This window comes from Manis pentadactyla, chromosome 7, assembly GCF_030020395.1.
Source record: "Manis pentadactyla isolate mManPen7 chromosome 7, mManPen7.hap1, whole genome shotgun sequence".
NCBI lineage: Eukaryota > Metazoa > Chordata > Mammalia > Pholidota > Manidae > Manis > Manis pentadactyla.
Window position 1 is genome coordinate 138,881,722 of NC_080025.1, and position 14,518 is coordinate 138,896,239.

The 14,518-nt window shown below is 40.3% G+C and overlaps 1 protein-coding gene across 1 annotated transcript; it reads left to right on the forward strand.

Annotated features, from left to right (window-relative positions):
* Positions 1-11,425: 11,425 nt before the first annotated feature.
* Positions 11,426-12,355, forward strand: LOC118932622 (olfactory receptor 2A2-like). Its single transcript, XM_057505024.1, has one exon. The coding sequence runs from the start codon at positions 11,426-11,428 to the stop codon at positions 12,353-12,355; it is 930 nt and encodes a 309-aa protein (XP_057361007.1).
* Positions 12,356-14,518: the final 2,163 nt, after the last annotated feature.

A 14,518-nucleotide genomic window follows, 5' to 3' on the forward strand; every position in this document is an offset into this window, starting at 1 on the left:
GAGGATTATGACACTGGTGAAATAAAGCAGGTGAAGTCTTTCTGAGAGGTCACTTTAGAAGTTTTGAAAATGAGCATTTATTCATTAGCTAAAGCAAAGGGTTTGGTATCTGTGTCTATCACTCAGTCTTGGTGCTGGCAGTTGATAGACTGTGGACAATTTACCTATTTCTCCAGCTTCATAAACCACATTATAATGTGGAGATAGCTATTAAGCAGTTTGTAGGATTGAAGTAGAAAAGCATGTGTGACACACGTACCTGAAGTCCCCAAACATAATAAATGCTAAGCCAACAGCAGTGTCCTATGATGGCCCCACTGCCTTGCATCTCAGTCTCATTTTTCAGAATATGAAGATAATGCATCTTCTTGAGAGGGTTTATTCACTTTGAGGTGGCAAGCAGCACAGATCCCATACATACCTTGTATTAGACATTAGGAAAACTCATATCACATAAGCCATCTTGGGGATAAGAAATTTGAATTAGCAAAACTATTATACATCCAAGTGTTATGTCCTATAAATTGTGATATTTGCCTTAGGTTATAGCCTCTGAGGTGTTTGCAACTCTATTTGCATTCTGTGAGAACCCATCTGCTACTGCCCTTTCCCAAAATATTTCCTCAGGAGATAATCAAACAGGTGATCTTTGTTTCCCTCCAGGGGGAATGTTCATCAAAAACTTTTTTCCCTTAGGAAAGGTATATATAGGTGTAATGACTTATGGGGCCCTCTCAGCAAATCTAAATTCTCAAAAGAGTCATTAGAATTGTTTGTATTGAGCTGATCATAAAATACAACCTTTGCTCCTAGGGTTGAAGAGAACAGCTGTTATTCTCCAACAGTATCAGAAAGTGAAGCAAATATTTTCAACCCTGGGATTTCTCATATGGAGACTGCTAGAAGGAGTAAGTCTTCGTTCAGTGGTAGACTCATTTGCCTCTAGCCTAAAGTAGAATCTGAAGGTAACAGCCATGGTTAACACCACCATAGGTGGCAGGGATTTATTTGCACTGGAAGGTGGTTTGTGGTATGGGTTTATTGCAGTAGGGCAAGGAGACAGCAGAAATCACGTGGGCTATGGTAAGAGAAAAATCACAGCCTGGACACCTGTCTTCCTGAGTCAGAGTTTGTGTTCAAGGCACCTGGACTGGCAAACGAATTCACATGGGGTGCTCTTTGGAACTGGGCTGTGAACGTGGGCATGCTGACTCCATTTGATGTCCTTTTCCACGTCACCTCCAATGTGACTGGGTAATGGAGGTGAGAACAGGCACTAATGTAAAAAGAGTAGGAGACAAAATGAGAGACCTCTTGTCCAGGCTATGGCTGCTGCATTTGGCCCTCTGAACTCAGCCACAGAGATGAGAGGACTTCACACATATAAATGAAGGAATTGATGTGCAGAAATGTTAAATAACTCACCCATAATCACTTATGGAAGAATGTGGTTGGGAATTTGTAACTCTGGATACATCCACCAGCGCAATTCTCATCCTACTAATCTTGATATTATTAACTGGCTGGAAATCGGCCTAAAACCAAAATTTTAGTGACAGTGTCTCTAAGAAAGATTTTATTGCCTTTTATGAAACAAAGAGTTGTGTGCCTTATAACTATTTCTGAGCTATATTCTCCCAGTTTGTTCATGAGTGTTGGTATATATTGTACCATGATAGCATCTGTCTTTTAGGAAAATGTTTTTCTGTTCCCAGAGTAGGATAGGATGAATACCAATGATACTCAGTTTTCTGAGGCTGTCACAGAAATGGAGATACAGTAAAACTCTCAGCTCAAGAAACATTTTCAGAGGTTCCTATGTTATATGTTCAATGGAAACCCCTGCCCAGGTGAGGAAGTGGTCTATTTTTTTTTTATGTCCATGAACTGATGCACTTACATCATTAAAAAATTGAACTGTCCTTCAACCATCAAATGCTTTCATGTTTTCATCTCTTTTCCACTGCTGTAATGACTTAGTGTTCTGTTCTACCTTAACTTTTACTTTTAGTTTTGGTCAATTAAAAAAAATAATATAATGGTAACTGAAATGAGAGATAAATAATTTCATAATTAAAAAAAACTCAATTGAATGAAAAATAATCTAGGAGATAATTTGTGGTGTATAGGAGGAAACTGTCCCTACCCAGTTGAAATAGGTTATCCTTATCTCAATTATTAACTTTCTAGTTTAGAGATTAAATATTTTAATCACTGCTGATTGTTTCTAATAGTGTCTGAAGAGATATATATGTCCCTGATGTTTCTTACCCAATACTTAACACTAGACAATTATTTTTGTAGCTAAATTTAATACCACATACTCAATATACTGCTAGGTAGAATCCTTCCTCACTTGAACACATTTATAGAAAATAAAATGTCTAGGACATCATGGAACCGTTTCTCATAAAGAGACATTGCCCCATCTTAACTGATGATTCTCTTGGGTTCTTGGTTTAAAAACCTCAAAGCTCTACCATACATCGAAACTGTGACTTTAAATTTACTTTAAGAAGTCCTTCTTTTTTGATTTATACAACTTCCTCTTCAGATTTCTCCAAATTCTAAGTGCAAAGCAGATATAAACTACAAAATGCATTTAAGTGTTAAAATATTTTGCATAGTTTTGTAATAGACCAATATTACAGACTGATTCTGTATTTATCCTTAAGAGACAATATATTCTAAGCTGATTAGTTGAATCATTATAGTGTTTCAAATAAAATTATTGTCACCTCATTAACATCTAACAGTAAAAATTTCTTTTAAAGCAAAAATCACAACTTCGCAAAACACAGGTTCAGTATACATTTAGCATTCAATATACGTGTTTTTCATTGAATATGACACACATTTAACAAAAACTTTTTCAGTGTTTTTTACATCACAGTGAACTCTGCTGGGCACTCGAAAGGACAAAAAGAGGTATATGATAATACATGGTCCCGGGATACATTTTATATGATAAACATGGCACGTGAATTCAATTGAATGGACTTCTGCATCAGACTCCTCACTGATCCTGGCTTGAAAAATAACTAGAGATTTATAATGACAATGTAACTATTTTTCCTGATATCCTGACCACGATAGCACATTTAATATCAGCTTATAGAGACTCCTTGCTGTACACGGCACTGAAGACTTGGGTGTATGTGTTCTGTTGCGGCCCCTGACCTGTAGAAGGACTAGAATGGTGTGTGTGAAGGAGGAGCCATTAAGAAAGCTCTAAAAACCTAGAAAGTAAGTAAGATACTAAAACATGGTGTGTCTGGAGTGTGCCTGCCCTTTTGGATTTGAGGGCAGTTAGATCAAGGCAGAGGGTAGAATGAGCCGTGGTCTCAAGACTGGTAATTACAGCAGGATCAAGGTCTGCCTGTTGCTGGATCATCTTAGTTGGGTGCCCTAGAAATGGGCGCTAAGACGGAGTGTGGCATGGAGCATATTTTGGTAGGGATCAAACTCATAGGAGGGGGCGGAAGCAGGAACCCTTCAGCCAAGGCCACGCGCCCCACAGGCGGCTCTGAGACACACTTGGCCACCAGCTCTCCTAGCCTTTCTGGAGCTGCCACAGTCCCGGGCGGAGGCCCTGCTGAGCTGCCGCAGCCTGGGCAGAGCAGGTGGCTGGGGGCGAGCAACCAGCCGCCGGGGTGGAGCCGTCCTGCGAGGGTGTGGATGAATCCGCGGAGGCTGAACCCAAGTTTGAGGGGCCTCTAGTTTCCTTTTTGTTTTTCTCAATGAACCACTTATGAAGTAATATTAAAAATAACTCCAAGGCAGCAGATTATTCCCAGTTTGTGCCGTCTCAGGAGCCAGCGTGGTAGGCGTGCCCATCTGCTCTGACAGCTGCAGGGGAGGGGAGCTCAGGTTTACCAAGTCCACACTGCCGAGCGAGCCACCTTCCCCACGGAGGGATCCTTGCCCAGGCTAAGCTTTAAATTATCTGTTTTGCTTGCTTTTATTTTTTTTTTCAGGTTTACTTTTTTATTATTTTTATTTTGGTATCATTAATCTACAATTACATCAAGAACATTATGGTTAACAGGCTCCCCCCTTCACCAAGTCCCCCCCACAAACCCCATTACAGTCACTGTCCATCAGCTTAATAAGATGCTGCAGAATCCCTACTCATCTTCTCTGTGTTGCACAGCCCTCCCCGTGCCCCCCCCCGCCAGCAATGACTATACATGCTAATTGTAATGCCCCCTTTATTTTTCCCCACCCTTATCCCTCCCTTCCCACCCGTCCTCCCCAGTCCCTTTCCCTTTGGTAACTATTAGTCCATTCTTGGGTTCTGTGATTCTGCGGCTGTTTTGTTCCTTCAGTTATTCTTTGTTCTTATACTCCACATATGAGTGAAATCATTTGGTACTTGTCTTTCTCCACCTGGCTTGTTTCACTGAGCATAATACCCTCTAGCTCCATCCATGTTGTTGCAAATGGTAGAATTTGTTTTCTTCTTATGGCTGAATAATATTCCATTGTGTATATGAACCACATCTTCTTTATCCATTCATCTACTGATGGACACTTAGGTTGCTTCCATTTCTTGGCTATTGTAAATAGTGCTGTGATAAACATAGGGGTGCATCTGTCTTTTTCAAACAGGGCTGCTGAATTCTTAGGGTAAATTCCTGGAAGTGGAATTTCTGGGTCAAATGGTATTTCTATTTAGAGCATTTTGAGGAATCTCCATACTGCTTTCCACAATGGTTGAACTAATTTACATTCCCACCAGCAGTGTAGGAGGGTTCCCCTTTCTCTGCAACCTCACCAACATTTGTTGTTGTTTGACTTTTGGATGGTGGTGATCCTTACTGGTGTGAGGTGATATCTCATTGTGCTTTTAATTTGCATTTCTCTGATGACTAGCGATGTGGAGCATCTTTTCATGTGTCTGTTGGACATCTGGATTTCTTCTTTGGAGAACTGTCTGTTCAGCTCCTCTGCCCATTTTTTAATTGGATTATTTGCTTTTTATTTGTTGAGGTGTGTGAGCTCTTTATATATTTTGGATGTCAGCCCTTTATCAGATCTGTCATTTATGAATATATTCTCCCATACTGTAGGGTTCCTTTTTGTTCTATTGATGGTGTCCTTTGCTGTACAGAAGCTTTTCAGCTTGATATAGTCCCACTTGTTCATTTTTGCTGTTGTTTTCCTTTCCCGGGGAGATACGTTCAAGAAGAAGTTGCTCATGTTTATGTCCAAGAGATTTTTGCCTATGTTTTTTTCTAAGAGTTTTATGGTTTCATGACTTACATTCAGGTCTTTGATCCATTTCAAATTTACTTTAGTGTATGGGGTTAGACAGTGATCCGGTTTCATTCTCTTACATGTAGCTGTCCAGGTTTGCCAGCATCAGCTGTTGAAGAGGCTGTCATTTCCCCATTGTATGTCCATGGCTCCTTTATCTAATATTAATTAATCATATATGTTTGGGTTAATGTTTAGAGTCTCTGTTCTGTTCCATTGGTCTGTGGCTCTGTTCTTGTGCCAGTACCAAATTGTCTTGATTACTGTGGCTTTGTAGTAGAGCTTGAAGTTGGGGAGCAAGATACCCCCCACTTTATTCTTCCTTCTCAGGATTGCTTTGGTTATTTGGGGTCTTTGGTGGTTCCATATGAATTTTAGAACTATTTGTTCCAGTTCGTTGAAGAATGCTGTTAGTAATTTGATAGGGATTGCATCAAATGTGCATATTGCTTTGGGCAGGATGGCCATTTTGACGATATTAATACTTCCTAGCCAGGAGCATTGGGTGAGTTTCCATTTGTTAGTGTCGTCTTTAATTTCTCTTAAAAGTGTCTTATAGTTTTCAGGGTATAGGTCTTTCACTTCCTTGGTTAGGTTTATTCCTAGGCATTTTATACTTTTTGATGCAATTGTGAATGGAATTGTTTCCTGATTTCTCTTTCTAATAGTTCATTGTTAGTGTATAGGAAAGCCACACATTTATGTGTGTTAATTTTGTATCCTGCAACATTGCTGAATTCCGATATTAGTTCTAGTAGTTTTGGTGTGGAGTCTTTAGGGTTTTTTATGTACAATATCATGTCATCTGCAAATAGTGACAGTTAATAAAGATTTACCAATCTGGATTCCTTGTATTTCTGTTTTGTCTAATTGCCGTGGCTAGGACCTCCAGTACTATGTTAAATAACAGTGGGGAGAGTGGGCATCCCTGTCTTGTTCCTGATCTCAGAGGAAAAGCATTCAGCTTCTCGCTGTTCAGTATGATGTTGGCTGTGGGTTTATCATAGATGGCCTTTATTATGTTGAGGTACTTGCCCTCTATTCCCATTTTGTTGAGAGCTTTTATCATGAATGGATGTTGAATTTTGTCGAATGCTTTTTCAGCATCCATGGAGATGATCTGTGGTTTTGTCCTTCTTTTTGTTTATATGGTGGATGATGTTGATGAATTTTCGAATGTTGTACCATCCTTGCATCTCTGGGATGAATCCCACTTGGTCATGGTGTATGATCCTTTTGATGTGTTTTTGAATTTGGTTTGCTAATATTTTGTTGAGTATTTTTGCATCTACATTCATCAAGGATATTGGTGTGTAGTTTTCTTATTTGGTGGGGTCTTTGCCTGGTTTTGGTATTAGGGTGATGTTGGCTTCGTAGAATGAGTTTAGGAGTATTCCCTCCTCTTCTATTTTTTGGAAAACTTTAAGGAGAATAGGTATTATGTCTTCTCTGTGTGTCTGATAAAATTCCAAGGTAAATCCATCTGTCCCAGGGGTTTATTTCTTGGGTAGTTTTTCAATTACTGCTTCAATTTTGTTGCTGGTAATTGGTCTGTTTAGATTTTCTGTTTCTTCCTTGGTCAGTCTTGGAAGGTTGTATTTTTCTAGGAAGTTGTCCATTTCTCCTAGGTTTCCCAGCTTGTTAGCATATAGGTTTTCATAGTATTCTCTAATAATTCTTTGTATTTCTGTGGGGTCCGTCGTGATTTTTCCTTTCTCATTTCTGATTCTGTTGATGTGTGTTGAATCTCTTTTTCTCTTAATAAGTCTGGCTAGAGGCTGATCTATTTTGTTGATTTTCTCAAGAACCAGCTCTTGGTTTCATTGATTTTTGCTATTGTTTTATTCTTCTCAATTTTATTTATTTCTTCTCTGATCTTTATTATGTCCCTCCTTCTGCTGACGTTAGGTCTCATTTGTTCTTCTTTTTCCAATTTTGATAATTGTGACTTTAGACTATTCATTTGGGATTATTATTCCTTCTTTAAATATGCCTGGATTGCTATATACTTTCCTCTTAAGACTGCTTTCACTGCATCCCACAGAAGTTGGGGCTTTGTGTTGTTGTTGTCATATGTTTCCATATATTGCTGGATCTATTTTAATTTGGTCATTGATCCATTGATTATTTAGGAGCATGTTATTAAGCCTCCATGTGTTTGTGAGCCTTTTTGCTTTCTTTGTACAATTTATTTCTAATTTCTTACCTTTGTGATCTGAAAAGTTGTTTGGTAGGATTTTTTGAATTTGAATTCATTGAGTCTCTTTTTGTTGCCTAGTTTGTGGTCTATTCTGGAGAATATTCCATGTGCACTTGAGAAGAATATGTATCCTGCTGCTTTTGGATGTGGAGTTCTATAGATGTCTATTAAGTCCATCTGTTCTAGTGTGTTGTTCAGTGCCTCTGTGTCCTTATTTTCTGTTTTGATGATCTATCCTTTGGAGTGAGTGGTTTGTTGAAGTCTCCCAAAATGAATGCATTGCATTCTATTTCTTCCTTTAGTTTTGTTAGTATTTGTTTCACATATGCTGGTGCTCCTGTATTGGGTGCATATATATTTATCATGGTTATGTCCTCCTGTTGGACTGAGCCCTTTATCATTATGTAATGTCCTTCTTTATCTCTTGTTACTTTCTTTGTTTTGAAGTCTATTTTGCTGATACTAGTACTGCAACACCTACTTTTTTCTCCCTGTTGTTTGCATGAAATATCTTTTTCCATCCCTTCACTTTTAGTCTGTGCATGTCTTTGGGTTTGAGGTGAGTTTCTTGTAAAGAGCATATTGATGGGTCTTGCTTTTTTATCCATTCTATTACTCTCTGTCTTTTGATTGGTGCATTCAGTCCATTTACATTTAGGGTGACTATTGAAAGATATGTTTTATTGCCTTTGCAGACTTTAGGTTTGTGGTTACCAAAAGTTCAAGGTTAGCTTCTTTACTATCTTACTGTTTAACTTTACTCGCTTATTGAGCTGTTATAAACACTGTCTAGTGATTCTTTATTTCTCTCCCTTCTTATTCCTCCTCCTCCTCCTCCTCCATTCTTCATATGTTGGGTGTTTTGTTCTGTGCTCTTTTTTTATTTCCTTTGACTGCTTTTGTGTGTAGTTGATTTTTTATCTTTATTTAGTATTTGGTTGGTCTTCTTTCTTTGCTGTGATTTTATTTTCTCTGATGACATCTATTTAGCCTTAGGAGTGCTCCCATCTAGAGCAGTCCCTCTAAAATACCCTGTAAAGGTGGTTTGTGGGAGGCAAATTCCCTCAACTTTTGCTTGTCTGGGAATTGTTTAATCCCTCCTTAATATTTAAATGATAATCGTGCTGGATACGGTATTCTTTCTTCAAGGCCCTTCTGTTTCATTGCATTAAACATATCATGCCATTGTCTTCTGGCCTGTAAGGTTTCTGTTGAGTAGTCTGATGATAGCCTGATGGGTATTACTTTGTAGGTGACCTTTTTCCTCTCTCTAGCTGCCTTTAATGCTCTGTCCTTGTCCTTGATCTTTGCCATTTTCATTATTATGTGTCTTGGTGTTGTCCTCCTTGGGTCCCTTCTGTTGGGAGTTCTGTGTGCTTCCGTGGTCTGAGCAACTATTTCTTCCCCCAGTTTGGGGAAGTTTTCAGCAATTATTTCTTCAAAGACACTTTCTATCCCTTTTCCTCTCTCTTCTTCTTCTGGTACCCCTATAATGCGAATATTGTTCCATTTGGATTCATCACACAGTTCTCTTAATATTCTTTCATTCCTGGATATCCTTTTATCTCTCTCTGCGTCAGCTTCTCTGCATTCCTGTTCTCTGATTTCTATTCCATTAATCACCTCTTTCACCTCATCCAGTCTGCTCTTAAGTCATTCAAGAGATTGTTTCATTTCTGTAATCTCCCTCCGGACTTCATCCCTTAGCTCTTGCATATTTCTCTGAATATCCATCAGCATGGTTATGACCTTTATTTTGAATTCTTTTTCAGGGAGATTGGCTAGGTCTGTCTCCCTTGGCCCTCTCTCAGGTTTGTCTGGACTATTTTGGACTGGACTAAATTCTTCTGCCTTTTCATGGTGATAGCGGTGGCTATAGGCAGGTAGCGCATGTGTCAGCTGGGAGAACAAAGTTCTTTCCTGCTTGCTGGTCACCTTGCCCTTCCCCGCTACCTGTGTCAGTTACCCGCCACTCCTGGAGCAGCTTCTGTGTTAATCCCCTAAGGTGCTGTGGGTGGGGTTTCTGTCAGAGTAGTGCAGAGCCCTGAGGGGAGTGGCAGGCACACCGGGTGCGCTCTCCCATGAAAGTGGCTCCCCTGCTGGGCAGCTGTGTGCTGACAGTGGCCTTTGGGTCTGGCCCGGGCAGCTGTGTGCCAGGCTGAGTGGCTACTGGGGGTACGGCTGCTCCTGGGCTGCTCCTCTGCTGCTGCCACCAGCTCCCACGGGCTGCTCCCAGGCCACTCTGGTGCTGCCGTGGGCTCATGCAGGCCGCCTCTGGGCCCCTCTGGCACTGCCTCCCCTGGCGCACGCTGCCGCTCTCCCACTACTGGGCCAGTGTGTTGGGGTCTGTGCCAGTTGGGGGAACAACTGGCAGGCTGTTTATCCCTGTGAGGAGCTTCAGAGCTGCACTGCCACTCAGGGGGTTAGGTTGCCTAGAGTTCCCTGGATTCCCAGGTGCTGGGGTACGTGTGTCAGGGCAACTTAGTCCAGCGGTGAGGTCCCTGTCCCTTTTAAGACTTGCAAAAAGCACTCGCCTTTCTTTTGTCTCAGGGGTGCCGGTTGTGGGGACCTGCTCGCAGGTTTTGCTTTTCCGTTTCTCTAATATCCAGCATCCCATGCACCGTGTGTCTGCGCTCCTGGTGCAGATTTCTAGAGTTGGTTGTTTAGCAGTCCTGGGCTTTCACTCCCTCCTCGCTCTGATTCCTTTCTTCCCTCCGGGGTCTGGGATAAGGGGGTATTCGGGTCCCACTGGGCCACAGCTTATATCTTACCCCCTTTGTGTGACGCTGAGTTCTCACAGATGTAGACGTAGCCTGGCTGTTTAACTGTATCTACTGGTGTCTCTTTTAGGAATAAATGTATTTGTTGTATTTTCAAAAATATATAAGCTTCTGGGAGGAGATTTCTGCTGAACTACTCACGTCGCCATCTTGGCTCCTCTCTGCTTGCTTTTATTTTTCTCTTAAGGAAATGGAAGGTGTGTCCTTTGACTTAGAAGTTCTATTCCTAGGAGCATATCCTAAGCTTTTAATGAAAAAACCAGATTTTGTGTATATACTTACATATACATATTGCATACATACACAAACATGCATGTGTATTTAGTGCTCCATAGCACATTATAGCAAACAAAATAGCAATTGTCCATAATCCGGAAAATTAGATTCCCTAAGTCACATTACATAAGAAATGAAAAAACCCTTAAGTGTTAAATAAATGTCATAGAAAATTTTGATACAAGAAAAGATTCATAAATATTATTGACACAGGTAAAATAAAGGATGGGTATAATATTTCTTACCATTTAAAAAATAATATATAGTCAGTGAATATATATACATTACAGAGACTATATTGATTCCAAAATAATTAAAATGCTCACCTTCAGCTCATACATTTTAGTCTTTTACAGGATACTTCATTTTTTATTGCTAAAAAGTAGAAAATTGAATGTCATATTCTCAGATAAAACATGAATCTTATTTCCCCTATGAATTAGCCTTTGAAACTTTGCCCTGTGACCTGAAGCTGTCAAGTATCAGCAAACTCTTCCACGGGAAGAAAAGTAAGTAAAGGTATTAAGTAAATAAAATATAATAAAGTTCTAGAATTACAAGATGTTTAAGGTAGAAATAAACTAACAGTTAATATAAGTACTGTTAAATTAGTAAAATAGATTCTATAGAAGAGCCAGAAAGGCCGAGAGAGGCTCTAGAGCAAAGCAGCCCATATGGCTCTATCATCCCACACTTCTGTTTTTATACTATGCCAAGTACTTTGTCTTTCCTCTATCAGTGTGGTTTTGAAATACCTGTTAGATTAAGACTGAAAATGATTGAAACATAATCAAAAGTAGCATGTTTCCTCTGAATTCTTTTGAAATAAACAGCTCCAATTTTTATTCACTCTTCAGCTCTGACCTTCCTTCCTGTCACCCTTCAGTCCTTGACAAACTGTTACTAAGGAATGGGAGACAACCAGTCCTGGGTCACAGAATTCATCCTGGTGGGGTTCCAGCTCAGGGAAGAGCTGGAAGTGCTCCTCGTTGGGCTCTTCTCCCTGTTCTATATCTTCAGTCTATTGGCAAATGGCGTAATCTTGGGGCTCATCTGCCTGGACTCTAGACTGCACACCCCCATGTACTTCTTCCTCTCACACCTGGCCATCATTGACATGTCCTATGCTTCCAACAATGTCCCCAAGATGCTGGCAAATCTTGTGAGTCAGAAAAGAACCATCTCCTTTGTTCCATGCATAATGCAGACCTTTTTGTATCTTGCTTTTGCTCACACAGAGTGCCTGATTCTGGCAGTGATGTCCTATGACAGGTTTGTGGCCATCTGCCGTCCACTCCAGTACACTGTCCTCATGAGCTGGAGAGCGTGCACGGTCCTGGCTGTCATCTCCTGGACATGTGGATTTATTCTGGCTCTGGTCCATGCAGTCCTCCTTCTACGGTTGCCCTTCTGTGGGCCCTGGGAAGTGAATCACGTGTTCTGTGAAATTCTGTCTGTCCTCAAACTGGCCTGTGCTGACACCTGGATCAATGAAGCTGTCCTCTTTGCCGCCTCGGTGTTGGTTTTAGTCGGGCCTCTCTGCTTAATGCTGGTCTCCTATGCACGCATCCTCTGGGCCATCCTAAAGATCCAGTCAAAGGAGGGCCGAGTAAAGGCTTTCTCCACCTGCTCCTCCCACCTCGGCGTGGTCGGACTCTTCTTTGGCATAGCCGTGGTGGTGTATATGGTCCCGGACTCCAGTGAGCAGGAGGAGCAGGAGAAAATACTGTCCTTGTTCTACAGCCTCTTCAACCCAATGCTGAACCCCCTCATCTACAGCCTCAGGAACGCTCAGGTGAAGGCTGCCTTCCGTAGAGCGCTGCACATGAGGTCCACATGAAGGGTGGATAGAACCTTTGGCTAAGTAGAGCCTTTTCTCTTTGAGATTAGTTTGAAGACAGCTTAAAGGACAGAAAATTACCTGACAGTGAAGTTTGATAAGAGAATGTAAATTGTCTAAGTCTCTACCTGAAGTTAGGGAAATTTTTGATGTGCTAGGGTAATCCGTGGTTTTTGCAGTTTTGTTCATAGATGAGGCATCTGGGTTATCAATATGCTTAATGCTATAAATATGTATAGAGCCCATTGCTTCAAGAAACAGATTAATATCTTAATCAAGAAAATATCTTTTTTTGTTTAATTGTTGAAACAAAATGTGAACATATTACCCTACCTAGCCAGTTCAGTTGTAAGCATGCACATTTGGTAAGAAGTGGCATTTTGCACAGAAATGAACTGCACAGAAATGAACAGCTGGAAGGGAAATCCCTGGCTAAAGGGTGTAGCTTAATGCATACAATCATTGCAGACCTGTGTATTTCTAGAATACCACCCATGAGTCACATGAAGGAATGACTGACACTGTTAGGTAGCTAATAAATTCCAAGCACTCTGACTAGGGCTGAAAAATACTGAGAGTTGAACAAAAATAAGGCAACACTATCTCATAGTGTTGACAACTCTTTATAGAAATGTTTATAAGACAACCCTTTATGGAAATGTTTCCTTCCTCCTCCTACTTTCATTTTCGCCTCCCCCTATATTCTCTCTTCTGAGCTCCTATTTACATTTTACAACATGAATAATTATTTTCATGTTGTAAGCGAATAAGAATAGGCAAATTTATTCCATAACTACCTCACTTCCATATTATTTTTATATCTCTTGACAGTTTTCCTTGAAGCTTCTGTCTTTTTGTTTTCCAGAGGAGCAGAGTATTTTCAGGCAGTAATATTTCACCTTCTTGCCTCTCAACCATTAAAAAAAAGAGAAAGTAACAAAGTAAGTTAGTATATAGTGGAATATAGTAGTAATGCAGAATGAGACTTGGCTTCTCAATGTATAAAGATAAACCCCACTAGTGATCATTTATGGAGAGTGACTTCCAAACAATGTCATGCAAAATGACCAGTACTTCTAAGACATACTTTTATTTATGAATAAATCTCTTTTCTTACCAATAATACAAAGTCAATTAACACATATATTGTATGTTATATATATATTACAGTATATATTATATACTGTATTCTTACAACAAAGTAAGCCAGAGCAAAGAAAATGTTTTTTCAAAGTGTTGCAAATCTCCAAATAATTTTTCCAGTATATTGATTGCAAAAAAATCCATGTATAACTAGACCTGCACAGTTCAAGCCTATGTTTCAAGGGTCAACTGTATTGAAAACAACTTTAGTTGTCATTGAAGAAACAAGGAAGGGCACGTGAGGTGAGAACCACATTTTCCCAGATTTTTCTAGAATACATATTTTTCAAAGCACAGCTCCTCACATACAACTGAGCCTTAGGGGAGGCTAATCAGAGAGTATCAAATAACTATAAATCCAGGGTTGCCTATCTTGAGCTGAGGTGCTGTAAGATCCATCAAATCATAAGACTGAGTAGTCAAAGCAACCACACACCATATAAAGAATGTGGTATGACTTAGGACAAGAGCAAGTGCAGAAGACATAATCTGGCTGAATGAACAGTTGGCCCAGATACCCATTTCATCTATATCACTAATACCTCCCTCTCAGTTTATGCGCATGTATGTGTCTGTGCATCTTGGTGAACAATTTGCTACAACCGGCTAACAGTTTAACAGTTTAAGGAAAAAGACCTGATGCAAGGATGACCTGTCTCGATATAAAGGTGCCACCACTTGGGTGTGGGGCCTTAAAGGTAGTTGATGGGGGTAAATCTCTTAATGCCCATAGCTGGAGATTCACCAAATCATCTCCTTGGTCAAGACAGAAGTCACCTGAGTTGAGAATATGCATAGACTCCTGGAAATTGGCAAATGGTCTGACTGGTTGGTCATGGACCTGGAAGACTAGTGGGAATATTGGGTTGATGGAGGTATGGCGTAGAGATGTGGATGTAGAGTATTGAGACTTTGTATATTCCACATTTGTGCCAAACAAGTGACTATATGTGATGTAAATACAGAATGGCCTGGGAAGTTGGGCCTCAAAGTCAAGGTGAAGGGGGATGCCTGAATGGG

Excerpts from the sequence above, each read along its gene's own strand:
- LOC118932622 (XM_057505024.1), top strand. The coding sequence starts at position 11,426 with ATGGGAGACAACCAGTCCTGGGTCACAGAATTCATCCTGGTGGGGTTC.